Consider the following 13,050-nt stretch of genomic DNA (forward strand, 5'->3'; position numbering starts at 1 on the left):
TTACACCGAGTTGGAGAAGGATGATCAAGATTATTTTGATTATGATCAGCACCAGCGAGAAAACAATGCTAAAAAAATGGTACGAGAAGTAAAGCAGAATCAAAGCGTAGAGAGTGACAATGCTTGAAAACAGAGGACTTGAAGAAATCGAAGACCCAAAAGTACTTCGTTGTTTCAGCAAAAACCAAATCCAAAATAGAATTCAAATCTCAAATGAGACTTGCAATTTAATTGTTCCATAAAAAGTGAAACCAAATCCCATCCAAACCAATGGAACTGAGGTCACAATTTGCAAGTCTTCTTCGGCGGTGCTAAACGACAAGAAACAGCCTCGTACGCTCGTCGCAGGTCGCGGCTTCTTCTCTGCGTTATGGCTGATGTCGCCCAAATGTATGCTTCTGCCAACGTAAGTGGCAAACGACTTCTTTAGGTCAGTTGCTGGCTCAAGAAATTGACCTCGTTCCTGATCTAGGTCAAGAAGAAGACAATTTCTTTTTTGCCGGTGGAAGAAGAAAATGGCCCAAATTGCTGATGTGTTGACCTATTCTAGCTAGAGAAGGGACAAGTTGCATATCGCTGAACTTGCTCTTAAAACATAGGCATAGCTACTATAGGGCCAGAAGGGTCAATTGGCCACTCTCATTTTTATTTTTTTTAAACGAATATGATTGGTTGAAATATTTGGACTTCTGTAAATAGAAATGTGATATTGACCTTTTTGCTTTTGTCTTGACGTGTCTTACCTTCTTTTTATATAACTCGATATCTAATGATCGATTATTGTGAAATTGTAAACTATAAATTATAAATCAAGATGTCACAACATGAATAGGATTTGAAAATATATTATTCTTTAACTACAAAACTCTAATCTTACAATTATAAATCAAAATGTCACAACATGAATAGGATTTGAAAATATATTATTCTTTAACTACAAAACTCTAATCTTACAAAGTTTCGAAATCCAAAATAACAAAACAAAAACATGTTCTAAATTACCAAAAAAAGAAAATTGTAGATGTAAAGAAGGAGGTCATGATTACACTTTTGGAGTCTTCAAGAACGCAAGAGGAGCTTCAAGATGATCCCCATGGTTTAAGGATGACTGCTATGGAAGAGGAGGAGCACAACTTATTGACTTGGGAAGAGCATATCAAAAATTGGAGAGCAAACGGAGAGAATTGCAATTTTGATTTAGGGTTGAGAGATGATCTTGACATCTAAAGCTCTCTATATATATTTATATAGAGAACGTCAACCTTGATGTTGTAGTCCCTTCTAATTATCTTGAGGATGATAATGATTTACCTTCAGAATTTGCTAGTTTTTCTAGAAAAATTTAAGAGCAGAGTTTTATTGTACAAGAACAACTGGCTACCATATTTTGTTCTATCTTAGCTCTAAGCCCTAGGCCTTTCTAGTTTTCTCCCCATTAGGATGCTCTCTTAAACAATTTCAATCGGTAATCCAATGAACTTTTCGTTAAAAAAAAAAAATCAATCATACTATTAAGTATAATTTTTTATTTTAGTTGCACTTATTTATATGTTGTATAATAAAATTAAAATAAATGGCGGATGACATTTATGCCCTATCCCAACGCCTACTTACAGCCTAGCAATTTTTTGAACACTATACATTTATTTTTTAATTTTTTTTTTCCCATGAAAGTTCCTCGCTTCCGTTTCATTTCAAACAAAAAGCATGCAATGTTTATAGAGATAACCTGCCCATCATTCCAAAGAAAGTGCCTCTCACAACTATGACCTAACCAAATACCAAGAGGGTGCTGCAACTATGAATCAAAACAGATAGCAATTCTATGGAAGTGGTTTTGGAGAGCCTTCCTCCTCCTTGTTCATGGTTTTTCCTTCTTGTCCTTGCTCCTCCTTGTTATCATTTCTTTCTCCTTCCTTCTGCCCCTTTCTTTCTCCTTGTTTCTACTCCTCCTTCTTCTCATCCCCCAATTTTTGTAACTTCTCCAAATCATCTCGATGATAGATGATTTGGTAGGAGGACTCTGGCTCATCATCATCATATTCATAGGTTATCTTGAATTTATTCAGCTCTTTCATATGCTCTTCATTCAATTATGTTTCCTTTTTCTTCCTGTTCCAAAATGCAAGGCCGCGGTTTTGAGAGGCGCATTGTTTTGATGATTGAATTAGAGCTCTAGAACGGAAAGCCATGAGAGGAGATAGTTTCGGCTCCACAATACGATTTAGGGTTCTCGAACATTATACATTTATGCTCATTGCAACGAATTTTTCAGGACTTATACCAAAAAAAAAAAAAAAAAACAAATTCAAAAAACAAATATTGCATTATAGAAGACGCATAACAAAAAAAAGAAGTGGTAAATTAAAATTTGAAAAGCATTTAGGGAACCAGGGTTTTAGGCCTTGATATTTTTCTCTCTAAAACCCCTTAAAACAAATCTGACGGTCGACACAAATCAATTACTTGGAACTCCGCCTCCTCCACCTTTTCTCCTAAATTGGCTTAAACCCTCAATCGAAACCATGAAGACAGTCCAAAGGCAGGTCGCGTCTTCTTCTCTACGTTATGGCTGACGTCGCCCAAATGTGGGTTTCGGCCAGCGTACGTGGCAGACGGCTTCTTTGGGTCAGTTGCTGGGTCAAGAAGAAGACAGTTTCTTTTTTGTCAGTGGAAGAAGAAAATGACCCAAATTGCTGATGTGTTGACCTATTCTAGCTAGAGATGGGAGAAGTTGCATAACGCTGAACTTGCTCTTAAAGCATGGGCATAGCTACTATAGGGCCAAAAGGGTCAATTGACCATTCTTACTTTTTTTAAAACGAATATAATTGGTTGAAATATTTGGACTTCTGTAAATGAAAATGAGATATTGACCGTTCTGCTTTTGTCTCGATGTGTCTCACCTTCTTTTCATATAACTAGATCTCTAATGATTGATTATTGTGAAATTGTAAACTATGAATTATAAATCAAAATGTCACAACATGAATAGGATTTGAAAATATATTATTCTTTAACTACAAAACTCTAATCTCACAAAGTTTCGAAATCCAAAATAACAAAACAAAAACATGTTCTAAATTACCAAAGAAGAAAATCGTAGATGTAAAGAGGGAGGTCATGGTTACACTTTTGAAGTCTTTGAGAGGAGCTTTAAGATGATTTCCACTGTTTAAGGATGACTGCTATGGAAGAGGAGGAGCACAACTTCTTAACTTGGGAAGAGGATATCAAAAACTGGAGAGCAAACAGAGAGAATTGCAATTTTGATTCAGTGTTGAGAGATGATCTTCTTAACATCTAAACCTCTCTCTCTCTATATATATATATATATATCACCCTCTAATTATCTTGAGGGTGATAATGATTTACCTTCAGAATTTGCTAGTTTTTCTAGAAAAGTTTCAGAACAGAGTTTTATTGTACAAGAACAACGGGCTAATGTAGTATATTTTCTATTTTGTTCTATCTTAGCTCTAAGCCCTAGGCGTTTCTAGCCTTTGTATGCTTCCTATTGGGATGCCCTCTTAAGCAATTTCAATTGCTAATGAAAAGTTCATTTTAAAAAAAATAAAATCAATCATACTACTAGGTATAGTTTTTTATTTTAGTTACACTTATTTATTATATGTTGTATAATAAAATTAAAATAAATGGTGGATGACATTTATGCCCTATCCCAACGCCTACTTACAGCCTAGCAATTTTTTGAACATTAAACATTTATGCTCATTGCAACGAATTTTCAGGACTTATACAAAAAAAAAAAAAAAAAAAACAAATATTGCATTATAGTAGCCGCAGAAACCAAAAAATAAAAAAGTGGTAAATTAAAATTTGACAAGCATTTAGAGAACCCGTTAGGGTTTTAGACCTTGGGTTATTTTTCTCTCTAAAACCCCATAAAATAAATCTCACGCTCCGCACAACTCAATTACTTGGAACTCCGCCTCCTCCACCTTTTCTCCTAAAATCGCCCTAAACCCTTTTTCTCTCTAAAACCCCATTCGAAACCAAACCATGAAGACAGTCCAAAGCCGGGTACTCTCCTCCGACCCAATCTCTCTCTCCGACGCCACCTCCTTCCTCTCCGACTTCAACAGGTCCGTCTGCGGCGGCGGGGGCGGCGCGTCGGTCGGCGCGTCCCACGAGACCTGCTGGTTCGTCCGACGCGCCTTGGCCTCATTCGAGGAGCTGGAGCAGCTCTATCGCAAGCTCAAGGATCCAAGGTCCGATCGAAAGGGAAGACACCCCGGGTCGGAGACTCGAAACGACGACGTAGAGACCACCGTTGGGCAGAGCTTCGTGGCGAGCCGGGACGTGAGTGCCAAGCCCAAAAGCCACCGTCAGCGGGAGAGTGATGACGTCAATCGGAAAGTTGAGGTTGAAGAACAGAGTAAGGGTGGGAATCGTATTTTGATGGAAGATGGAGGTGAGATTGCAGAGAGGGTAGGGGTAGAGATTGATGATAAGAAGAAGAAGAAAAAGAAGAGGGAGGAAGATGGTGAGAGTGAAATGGGAAACGGAGAGGTAAAGAGGGAGATTGGTTTTCGAGATTTCGAGCAAGATGAGTCACAGAATAAGAAGAAGAAGAAAAAGAAGAGGGACAATGTTGATGAAAAAACTCCACCCCAGAAGGAGGAAGATGGGGAAAGTGAAATGGGGAGTGAAGAGGTAAAGAGGCAAGAGAAGAAGAAGAAGAAGAAGAAGAAGAGGAAGAGTGAGGTGTTAGAGAATGGTGAGATTGATGCCTTGGAGGAACAACAGGAGAAGAGAAAGAAGAGGAGAAAAAGTTGAGAAGATAAACAGTTGTGTTAGTTTTGTTGTGTTTCAGTTTTGCGGAATTTGATGAAGATTTCAAAGGCCATCTTTGGCTCGGCAGGTTCAGGGTAATTCTATGTAGGATAGATGCTCATCCCTATGTGATACAAAGGGGATGTGTTTCTTTGTTATATTATTGATTGCAATGGAAATTCTGCCCAAGTTTTGATTCCTAATGTAACTGTTATTTAGTGTTTTTGCAATTTCTGCCAAATGTATCAATTGCAAAGTTATGGATGTGGCAATGAAATACTGGGCTACGAAGAAAAAAGGGACATGGAAGCATGGGAGGATGATTTTAATCAATGAAAAGAACTGTGTCTGGCTCACATTTCTACAAATTACGAGTTATAGTGCTTCCTTAACCCAGTTCCTTATATTTGTTATTCTTTTCAATTTATGTTCTGTTGTCCTTTGCTAATGTTTGGATATATAATCCAAGATTGAATGGGTGGAGGCCCTGTATTGTGCATATCTACTATGACATATTAGTGGGTGCTTTTTACTGCATGGGTTAGTGGCATTACAATAAAATAAAGTTGTAGAGATGCAGATGGTTCAATACGTGTCAGTGTTTCCAAAGGCTGATACTCTTTGAAGTTTGAAGAGTTAGTGTTCACCTAAAGGCAATGGCACCCGCTTATGTGCTTCAGAGCTCTACAAGGTATGATACTTCATCGTTAACGCTTTGATTTTCATTTATTTAACCAAATTCGCTCCAACTTTGTTTGGCTGGAAGTCTACGGTGTTTGTCTGGTTAGTCTACGGTGTTAGTTTTTGAATATTTCGTTTGGTTCGAATATTCCTGCTTTGTTTAAGGTGAAAGGTTTACCGGTATAAAGGGTCTGAGGTTTTTAACCACCATTATTCTGTAACCTGAGCTGATGGGAGAAATCCTTTGTATGGTCTGATACTGACTGGCCTCCCTCAAAGGCTCGCTGAGGTGCACATTTGCAACCTTGTGAAATTCCTCATATGTGCCAGACAGTTTATAAATAAATCTATTAACAGTGTTAACTGCCAACTGTTTTCTGCATCATACCTGCTTTGCTTAGAATATATGCCTATGTAAACAACAGAGCAACAACAATCCAATTAGAATATTGTTTTCAATAAAGTATTACAATAGCAACAAAAATGAAAAATAATATATTTTAGCTAACAAGAAAGCTTTGTGATTGCTTTTCATAGTGAAAATCAGCCTTCTTGGAGTCATCTGCGGACCAAATAAAAATGCCATGAAGTTTGCCCTGACTTCTAAGCCTAGCACAAGCCTTAAAGAACCCATTTTCAGGAGACAAACCCCCACTTTTATCTGTTCCAATGCTCACCACAATCTTGCCACCTTTGTAATTTGAGCTCTGGGTCTCAAAATGTTTCATAAACTGAGTTATTGTTGTGCCCTTATTGTAGGCATAAAACTGAAAGTTAACATAGTCAATGAGGTGCCCATACTTCTTCCACAATGCCAAGTAATATGGTTGCACAGAATCATTGTCATACGGTGCAATTGATGTGAAGGATACTACATTATTATGTTTAAGGTGGAATAATAGTTGCCCAATGCATTCAGCAAATGTATTGGGATCTGTCTCGAAGTGTTCATAGTCAATATCAATTCCATCCAACTTATATTTTTCAGTTATCTGAACTATTGAAGTGACAGCATTTCTGACCCAAGAATTGATTGATGTAGGACTGAAGTATGCATACTGTTTACCGGTTACGGTATCTCCTCCAAGACTCAGAGCAACTTTAGCATTTGGATGATTGGCCTTAATAGCAGAAACATGAGAAGGGCTGAGATTCTTTGTGTCCCAGAACACATTAAAGTTGCCATTGGTGGGTTTTGGATGGGAAGATGTTGTGAAGTTAAAGGTGCCATTGGCGGGGTTTGGATGGGAAGATGCTGTGTAGTCAATAGCAAAGGAGAGGATGAAGTGAAACTCGACTCCGGAATCTATTGGTACATCTGAGAATGTGACACCAGTGTCCTCGGCTCCTATGTATTCCCTGAAGAGCTTCGAGTTTGTTGGGGCTGCTTGGGCTGATGACAGTATTGTGAAGAACAATGTCATTTGAAGGAAGAGAACCAGTTGCAGCCTGGTTGAGTTCATGGATATCAAAAGTAGGAATATTGGATTTCTGTACTTCTGGGATGCAGCTGTACAAACTTGTGGGGGAGGCTTTATACAAGTGAGGTACGGCTGGAATCTTTGTTATGTACAAGATATTTGTTTTGGAGCCGGTGTCTCTTCTTATTTGAAGCATCATGCTGTTCATTTGCAAACCAGATGCATTTGATTCCCCTTCCAGTATGTGACCAGGGTAATATGATTTCTGGGGCAGATGGCACCAACTACTAGATGCATAATCCCTCATGTTTTGTATACTTTGATATTTAACTTTTGTAAATTTTGTCTGTAGATTGTTTTATTAACGACCTATATGGAATGACTCATTAGAAACTTTCGTTAGTCTTCGGTGTTTTATAATTATGTAAGGTACATATTCGTTACAGGCCTCTATGGCTCATGTTGATTATGCAAATTCCATTGAACTACTGATCAATTTTGACTGGAAGCATCTGTTCATCTATCTGGTAGAACAACTTATAACGTGATTTTGTTTTGGTAACAATAGCACACATCAAGTCATTAACACATGCTGTCATAAAAAAGAGTCATTAATACATGCGTTTCTTTTTTGGACAAGACAGAAGTGAGAGAGAAGGAGAAGGAGACGGACAAGGAAAAGGTTGTAGTTTTTGGCCTCGTTTCTATTGGTAGATTAAATTCACTTTACCAATTGGAACCACGATCGTTGCTGTATGATCTCTAAAGTACTCTTTTGTATGCACTAATGTACACCTTTGATGCCGTCCTTTGATGCAAAACATTTTATTGATAGTTTTGTCATTCCTTGTTTTATACTTTTCTAAGTTCGGAGGAAAAACAAGAATCGATGTTGACAGGGTTTACTGTTTAGGAGACCTCATGTGCGGCAATGGCAGAAAGCAGAGAGATATTTAATTTAACATCACTGAATGGTTTCCTTGTTGGACTAGAAAATTTGGACTTTGTACAGCTGCTAGTCGAACCATTAACGATAAAGAAATTACTTTCTTGGCAAGAAGTGAAAAGAACGGCAATAATCTGATTGTCACATTATTGTTGTGAGGCCTCTTACAACAAGAATTTAAAAATGGATCTTGGTTTGCGTAGTCAACATGATAGAAAATTGAAACATCAATTATGCCAAAGAATAAAACCAATGGGTTACAAAATTCTTGGGGGAAAGGTTGTGTTCAGACTCGGAGGTAAAATATAGAAGCCAGTAGTTAAACATCTATCAACATTTGGGCAGATCCAGTGGCGGAGGAAGCAACTTTTGATTGGAAAGCTTTCCATCTAAGACTACCCAAGCCATCTTCAGGCCCCAGCTAGTATGGATCTCAAGGTGGCAATGCATGAACCATACACCTGATTCAATGGAGATTAAATTAATTAGCAACAGTTCATACAGAATTAATGTTAGACCTTTCATGGATATAAGACATTATGTTATCCGACCATTTATGTCAATCCATGCACTAAAACAAGAGCATAGTTAATCGATTATTTAGATCGAGGGTAAAAAATGTAACACAATAATAGATTGTTTGGTTGTCTCACCCGGGTTATCTGCTAGAAACCGAATAGCAACCCACCCGCCGGAGGGCACACCCACGGTGTTTCTCTCAACAGGGTCAATCAGATTGAACTTCCTAGGGTCCTTATTTTGGTCGAAGTTGCCAAAACCTTGACCAACAACAAAGAAATTAAAGCCATGAAGATGAAGGGGATGACTTTCAGCACCGAGAATACTAGTGTCCTGCAACACCAACTCCACACTAGTGTTAAAGGGAAGCACCATTAGCTTAGTACCATTGCCCACATTAGTATTGTTCAGCTGGGCTCCAGTGTAATTAAATGGAATTAAAGGACTGATTGGAAAATTAAGGGAATAAACCCCATTGGATTGGCCAAAGAAGTGTGATTGGAGTAGGGCAGTGTTTGGCATAGTGAAAGAAATGTTGTTGATTGAAGCAGCAAACATGGTTCCATTGGGTCCTCGGCAAGTCTGGTTGTTGTGATTCTGTTGGCTACATGGGTTGGTTCCAAGCCCTATGGTGAAGAACAAATGCTTGTCAACTTTCTGTGGAACATTAGCAGGGAACTGGGGAGTGTTCAAGCTACGGAGATTATTGGAGAATTTTGTTGCAAATGTTGTGTCATTTAGAACTGGGAGAATTGGTTTGTGGAGTGGAAGTTTGTTCATTGGGAGGGTTGAATGAAGTGTAGTCGTTTCGTATTCTAAAATGCCAGCAAGAGTGGAGTTATCAAAGGTGCCTAGACCAGTCACGTATGGCCTTGCAGTCATGAAAAATGTGGCGTTTGGGTAGTTAGGTTTTGTTTTGAGAAGAACATTTGTGGTTTGTCCCGGGGCAATGAGAATGGTGTTGGTCTCGAAGGGTTTGACGTAAACTGCATCAGTTTCCACCACTTTGAGGGTGTGGTTTGCAATGCTGAAGAAGAGCTCGTCGTTCAGCGCTGCATTGATTAGGCGCAGAAGGTATGTCTTCCCAGCTTGAACCTTTAGCTTGAAAGTATCTGCATAAATACCCATATAGCCAAAATTATCAAATATATCTTATTCGGAATAAATACATTTACTAATTTTTTTTTACCAAGTTTTGTTGATCAAATGATGTGATAACAATGTTTTATTTTTACATGTCCACTTTACAGCTCATTTAGTTTCAATAAAATACATCATCTGATAAACAATTTTGGTATAGAAATTTAGGAGTCTAGCATTTTTCATATAGCTTATAAACACGTTTTATGAAACATTTATACCTTTAGCAGAGCAGTTATACAATGGCCCTGGGAGTCCATTGATGGTGTAAGCATCAGAAACATTTGGTCCTCCCCCAGTTTGCAAGGTCTGGTTTATGACTGCTTCAGGATCTGCATTCCACCATTCTCCTGTAGTTTTAAGCATTGTAACAAGTTTTATTAATTAGCTATATATAAGACAGTCAAAAAAAAAAAAAAAAGATGGATATATGACATAAAAAGTTAAAAACATTGCTGGGCTCGTTACATGTATGAAGTCATTGACTCATTCTTAATACCAGGAACTCAAACCCCTAATGATTCTTTGCAGGTAAGCACTCGCTCATTTCTCATGTGTGTAGTTAATTACTTACCAAAGATGATGGGAACTTCCTTATAGGGTTTGGTGAATGGATAAGGAACACCACGCTCCGGAAGAATGATAAGGGGGCCATAGATGGTTGATCGTAGCCATGAAATGTGAGCATGCCACCAAAGAGTGCCCCTCTGGCCTACAATGGTGAAGTTGTACACATAGCTGTTGCCGGTTTGTATTGGGCATTGGGTAATGTATGCTGGACCATCAGCCCACCCAGTTCGAAGCTGTCGAATTCCATGCCTGGCGATTGATTATATTGAAGGGATTAGTTAACTGAGTTTATAATTTATATGTTAGATTTTAGATGCATGTGTGATTTTATAATTTACACGTGAATACTATGTATGAATCTCATATGTGGGATGGAGGGCGGTTAAGAAAGTTGACGCAAGAGTTTTCTTATTAGTATAGGTGATCATTCATTACCAATGGATGGAAATGTTGCTTCGGACATGGTTAACAACTTTAATGAGGAGGCGATCACCCTCCCTAGCAACAATTCGAGGCCCAGGAAATTGACCGTTTATGGTTACAATGCTTTTCGTATGGCACAGCCTTGTCACATTTTGCAGTTGTACCTATGAAGTCATTCAAAATGTTAAAAGAATACAATAGTGAATGAGAAGTGCATACGGAAGAGATACATATGTGATAGAATACATATACATGTAGAAATATCAGAGATATGCAATGCACATACATCAAATTTGTAGTGCCTTGTTATGCTTGCAGGAGCTAGCTGAGGAATGAGACCCAATGTGATGAAAGAGAGAACAAAGAGCCTATTAAACGAAAAAAGAGCGACACCCATTTTACTCTCTCCCTTTGTTCTTCTTGCAGAAAAGTGAGAGATATGAGCTATGATGCTGCTCCAGTGCAAGTGTGTGTTGAAAAGGATTTTGGGTTGTACGTGTTTATATAGGCTAAGGCTAGGGGTGAGGAAAGAGCAAGTTTGGTCGATTAGGTAGTCATAGAAGTTTGAAGTAGCTAATAGAGGAAAAACATACTGTAGAAGCTAGAAGATAGAGCAATTCAATGAGCTATTTTATTAATCAAGATGCACTTGTTTGAACAACTCTAGAGTGGTGTCGAAGACAATCAATTTCTGATGACCTCCCGGCCTTTCCTTTCAAGTCCAACCTCTGCCAAGTATTTCCACGTCTCCATGTACCGAACTCTAATGGAGATGATGATTTTGACTTGCATATTTCCAGGCTTTATTAGCAACATGCCAACAACTATCTGCATGGTGTCAAGCTCATAGAGAAGGAATTATGTGAAGCATTTTATCGGGACCAGGGCTTGTCCCTGTCAGCAGTGTTGGTGCAACAAGCCATAGCTTTGAAACCTCATTAAATTTCAGTACGTTCCCTACATCGTCTGCCTCCGATGAGCTAATATCGCCTAATCCCTTATTCTAAAAAAAAAAAAAAAAGGGTCAAATTTCAGTACGTTCTAGAGAGAACGTTCGAAGAGATTGTATATAAGGCTATTCCATTAATAGAATTTTGGTTTTTGTGTGCACATTTTAAGAGATTACATGTGAGACTTATTATATTTTTCAATCTAAGGCCTGCAATTAATCTAACTGTTCAAGTTTTAAATCTCTACACGTAGGTCATATTTGCTAAAAAGTTGAGCCGATCGAGTTGGAAATCAGAATTTCAAATTTGGAATAAAATAACAAATACATACGAAACCAAAATAAAATAAAAACATTTAGGTAGCAAGAAGGCTTTGTGATTGCTTCTCATAACGAAAGTGAGCCTTCTTGGAGTCGTCTGCAGACCAAATAAAAATGCCATGAAGCTTGCCCTGATTTTTAAGCCTAGCACAAGCCTCAAAGAACCCATTTTCAGGAGACAAACCCCCACTGTTGTCCGTTCCAAAGCTCACTAGAACCTTGCCACCTTTGTAATTTGAGCTCTGAGTCCCAAAATATTTCATGAACTGAGTAATAGATGTGCCCTTCTCATAGGCATAGAACTGAAAGTTAACATAGTCAATGAGATTCCCATACTTCCTCCACAATGCCAAGTAATATGGTTGCACAGAATCATCGTCATATGGTGCTATTGATGTGAAGGACACAACCTTATTTTGTTTAAGGTAGAAGAATAGTCGCCCAATGCATTCAGCAAACGTGTTGGGATCCGTGTTGAAGTGTTCATAGTCTATATCGATTCCATCCAACTTGTATTCTTTCGTTATCTGAACTATCGAAGCGATAGCATTTCTGACCCAAGAATTGATTGATGTAGGAGTGAAGTTAGCAGGTTTACCAGCTACGGTATCTCCTCCAAGACTCAGAGCTACTTTAACATTTCGATGACTGGCCTTAATGGCGGAAACATGAGAAGGGCTGAGATTCTCTGTGTCCCAGAACACATTGAAGTTGCCATTGGTGGGTTTAGGACGGGAAGATGTTGTGTAGTCAATAGCAAAGGAAAGGATGAAGTGAAACTCGACTCGGGAATCAATTGGTACATCAGAGAATGTGACACCGACGCCCTCGGCTCCTATGTATTCCCTGAAGAGCTTCGAGTTTGCTGGGGCTGCTTCGGCTATTGACATTGTTGTGAAGAACAATGTCATTTGGAGGAAAAGAAACAATTGCAGCCTAGTTGAGTTCATGGCTATTCAAAGTAGAACTTACTATTGGATTTCTGTCTGTACTTCTGAGATGCAGCTAGCTTTGCAAACTTGAGGGAGGCTTTATACAAATAAGGAAGGGTTGGAATATTATTGATTATTATTTACAAGCTAGGCTTTTGTTTTGGAGCTGGTGTCCCTTGCTTTTTGAAGCATCATGTTGTACATTTGCAAACCAGATTCATATGATTCCCCGTCCGGCATGTGACCAAGAGGAATCTATTTTCTTCACAGATGGCACCAACCACTAGATGCATAATCCATTATTTTTGTATACTTAGGAAATGCAACTGGTATCATTTTTTTTTCCTTATT

General features: G+C 38.5%; 4 protein-coding genes across 4 annotated transcripts; 1 reads left to right on the forward strand and 3 right to left on the reverse strand.

Annotated features, from left to right (window-relative positions):
• The first annotated feature begins 3,915 nt into the window (after positions 1-3,915).
• LOC112168473 (protein PXR1) lies at positions 3,916-5,079 on the forward strand. Its single transcript, XM_024305595.2, has one exon. It carries the CDS (start codon positions 4,024-4,026, stop codon positions 4,798-4,800), a length of 777 nt encoding a protein of 258 aa, XP_024161363.1. The 5' UTR covers positions 3,916-4,023; the 3' UTR covers positions 4,801-5,079.
• Positions 5,080-5,978: 899 nt separating this feature from the next.
• On the reverse strand, positions 5,979-6,941 carry LOC112168472 (chitinase 2-like). Its single transcript, XM_024305594.2, has one exon. The coding sequence runs from the start codon at positions 6,939-6,941 to the stop codon at positions 5,979-5,981; it is 963 nt and encodes a 320-aa protein (XP_024161362.1).
• Positions 6,942-7,944: 1,003 nt separating this feature from the next.
• On the reverse strand, positions 7,945-10,953 carry LOC112166308 (laccase-17). The gene is made up of 6 exons (XM_024303113.2): positions 10,784-10,953; positions 10,510-10,661; positions 10,079-10,323; positions 9,726-9,854; positions 8,499-9,476; positions 7,945-8,306 (listed from the first exon to the last, which is right to left on the reverse strand). The coding sequence occupies exons 1-6, from the start codon at positions 10,892-10,894 to the stop codon at positions 8,176-8,178; spliced, it is 1,746 nt and encodes a 581-aa protein (XP_024158881.1). The 5' UTR covers positions 10,895-10,953; the 3' UTR covers positions 7,945-8,175.
• Positions 10,954-11,802: 849 nt separating this feature from the next.
• LOC112166972 (chitinase 2) lies at positions 11,803-12,750 on the reverse strand. Its single transcript, XM_024303910.2, has one exon. It carries the CDS (start codon positions 12,715-12,717, stop codon positions 11,803-11,805), a length of 915 nt encoding a protein of 304 aa, XP_024159678.1. The 5' UTR covers positions 12,718-12,750.
• Between the last annotated feature and the right edge of the window lie 300 nt (positions 12,751-13,050).

The sequence above is a fragment of the Rosa chinensis genome, chromosome 5, assembly GCF_002994745.2.
Source record: "Rosa chinensis cultivar Old Blush chromosome 5, RchiOBHm-V2, whole genome shotgun sequence".
Taxonomy (NCBI): domain Eukaryota; kingdom Viridiplantae; phylum Streptophyta; class Magnoliopsida; order Rosales; family Rosaceae; genus Rosa; species Rosa chinensis.

Excerpts from the sequence above, each read along its gene's own strand:
- LOC112168473 (XM_024305595.2), top strand. The coding sequence starts at position 4,024 with ATGAAGACAGTCCAAAGCCGGGTACTCTCCTCCGACCCAATCTCTCTC.
- LOC112168472 (XM_024305594.2), bottom strand. The coding sequence starts at position 6,941 with ATGAACTCAACCAGGCTGCAACTGGTTCTCTTCCTTCAAATGACATTG.
- LOC112166308 (XM_024303113.2), bottom strand. The coding sequence starts at position 10,894 with ATGGGTGTCGCTCTTTTTTCGTTTAATAGGCTCTTTGTTCTCTCTTTC. Across the intron at positions 10,662-10,783 it reads CAAGGCACTACAAATTTGAT|GTACAACTGCAAAATGTGAC; the intron begins GTATGTGCATTG and ends ATGACTTCATAG. Across the intron at positions 9,477-9,725 it reads GTATAACTGCTCTGCTAAAG|ATACTTTCAAGCTAAAGGTT; the intron begins GTATAAATGTTT and ends GTATTTATGCAG.
- LOC112166972 (XM_024303910.2), bottom strand. The coding sequence starts at position 12,717 with ATGAACTCAACTAGGCTGCAATTGTTTCTTTTCCTCCAAATGACATTG.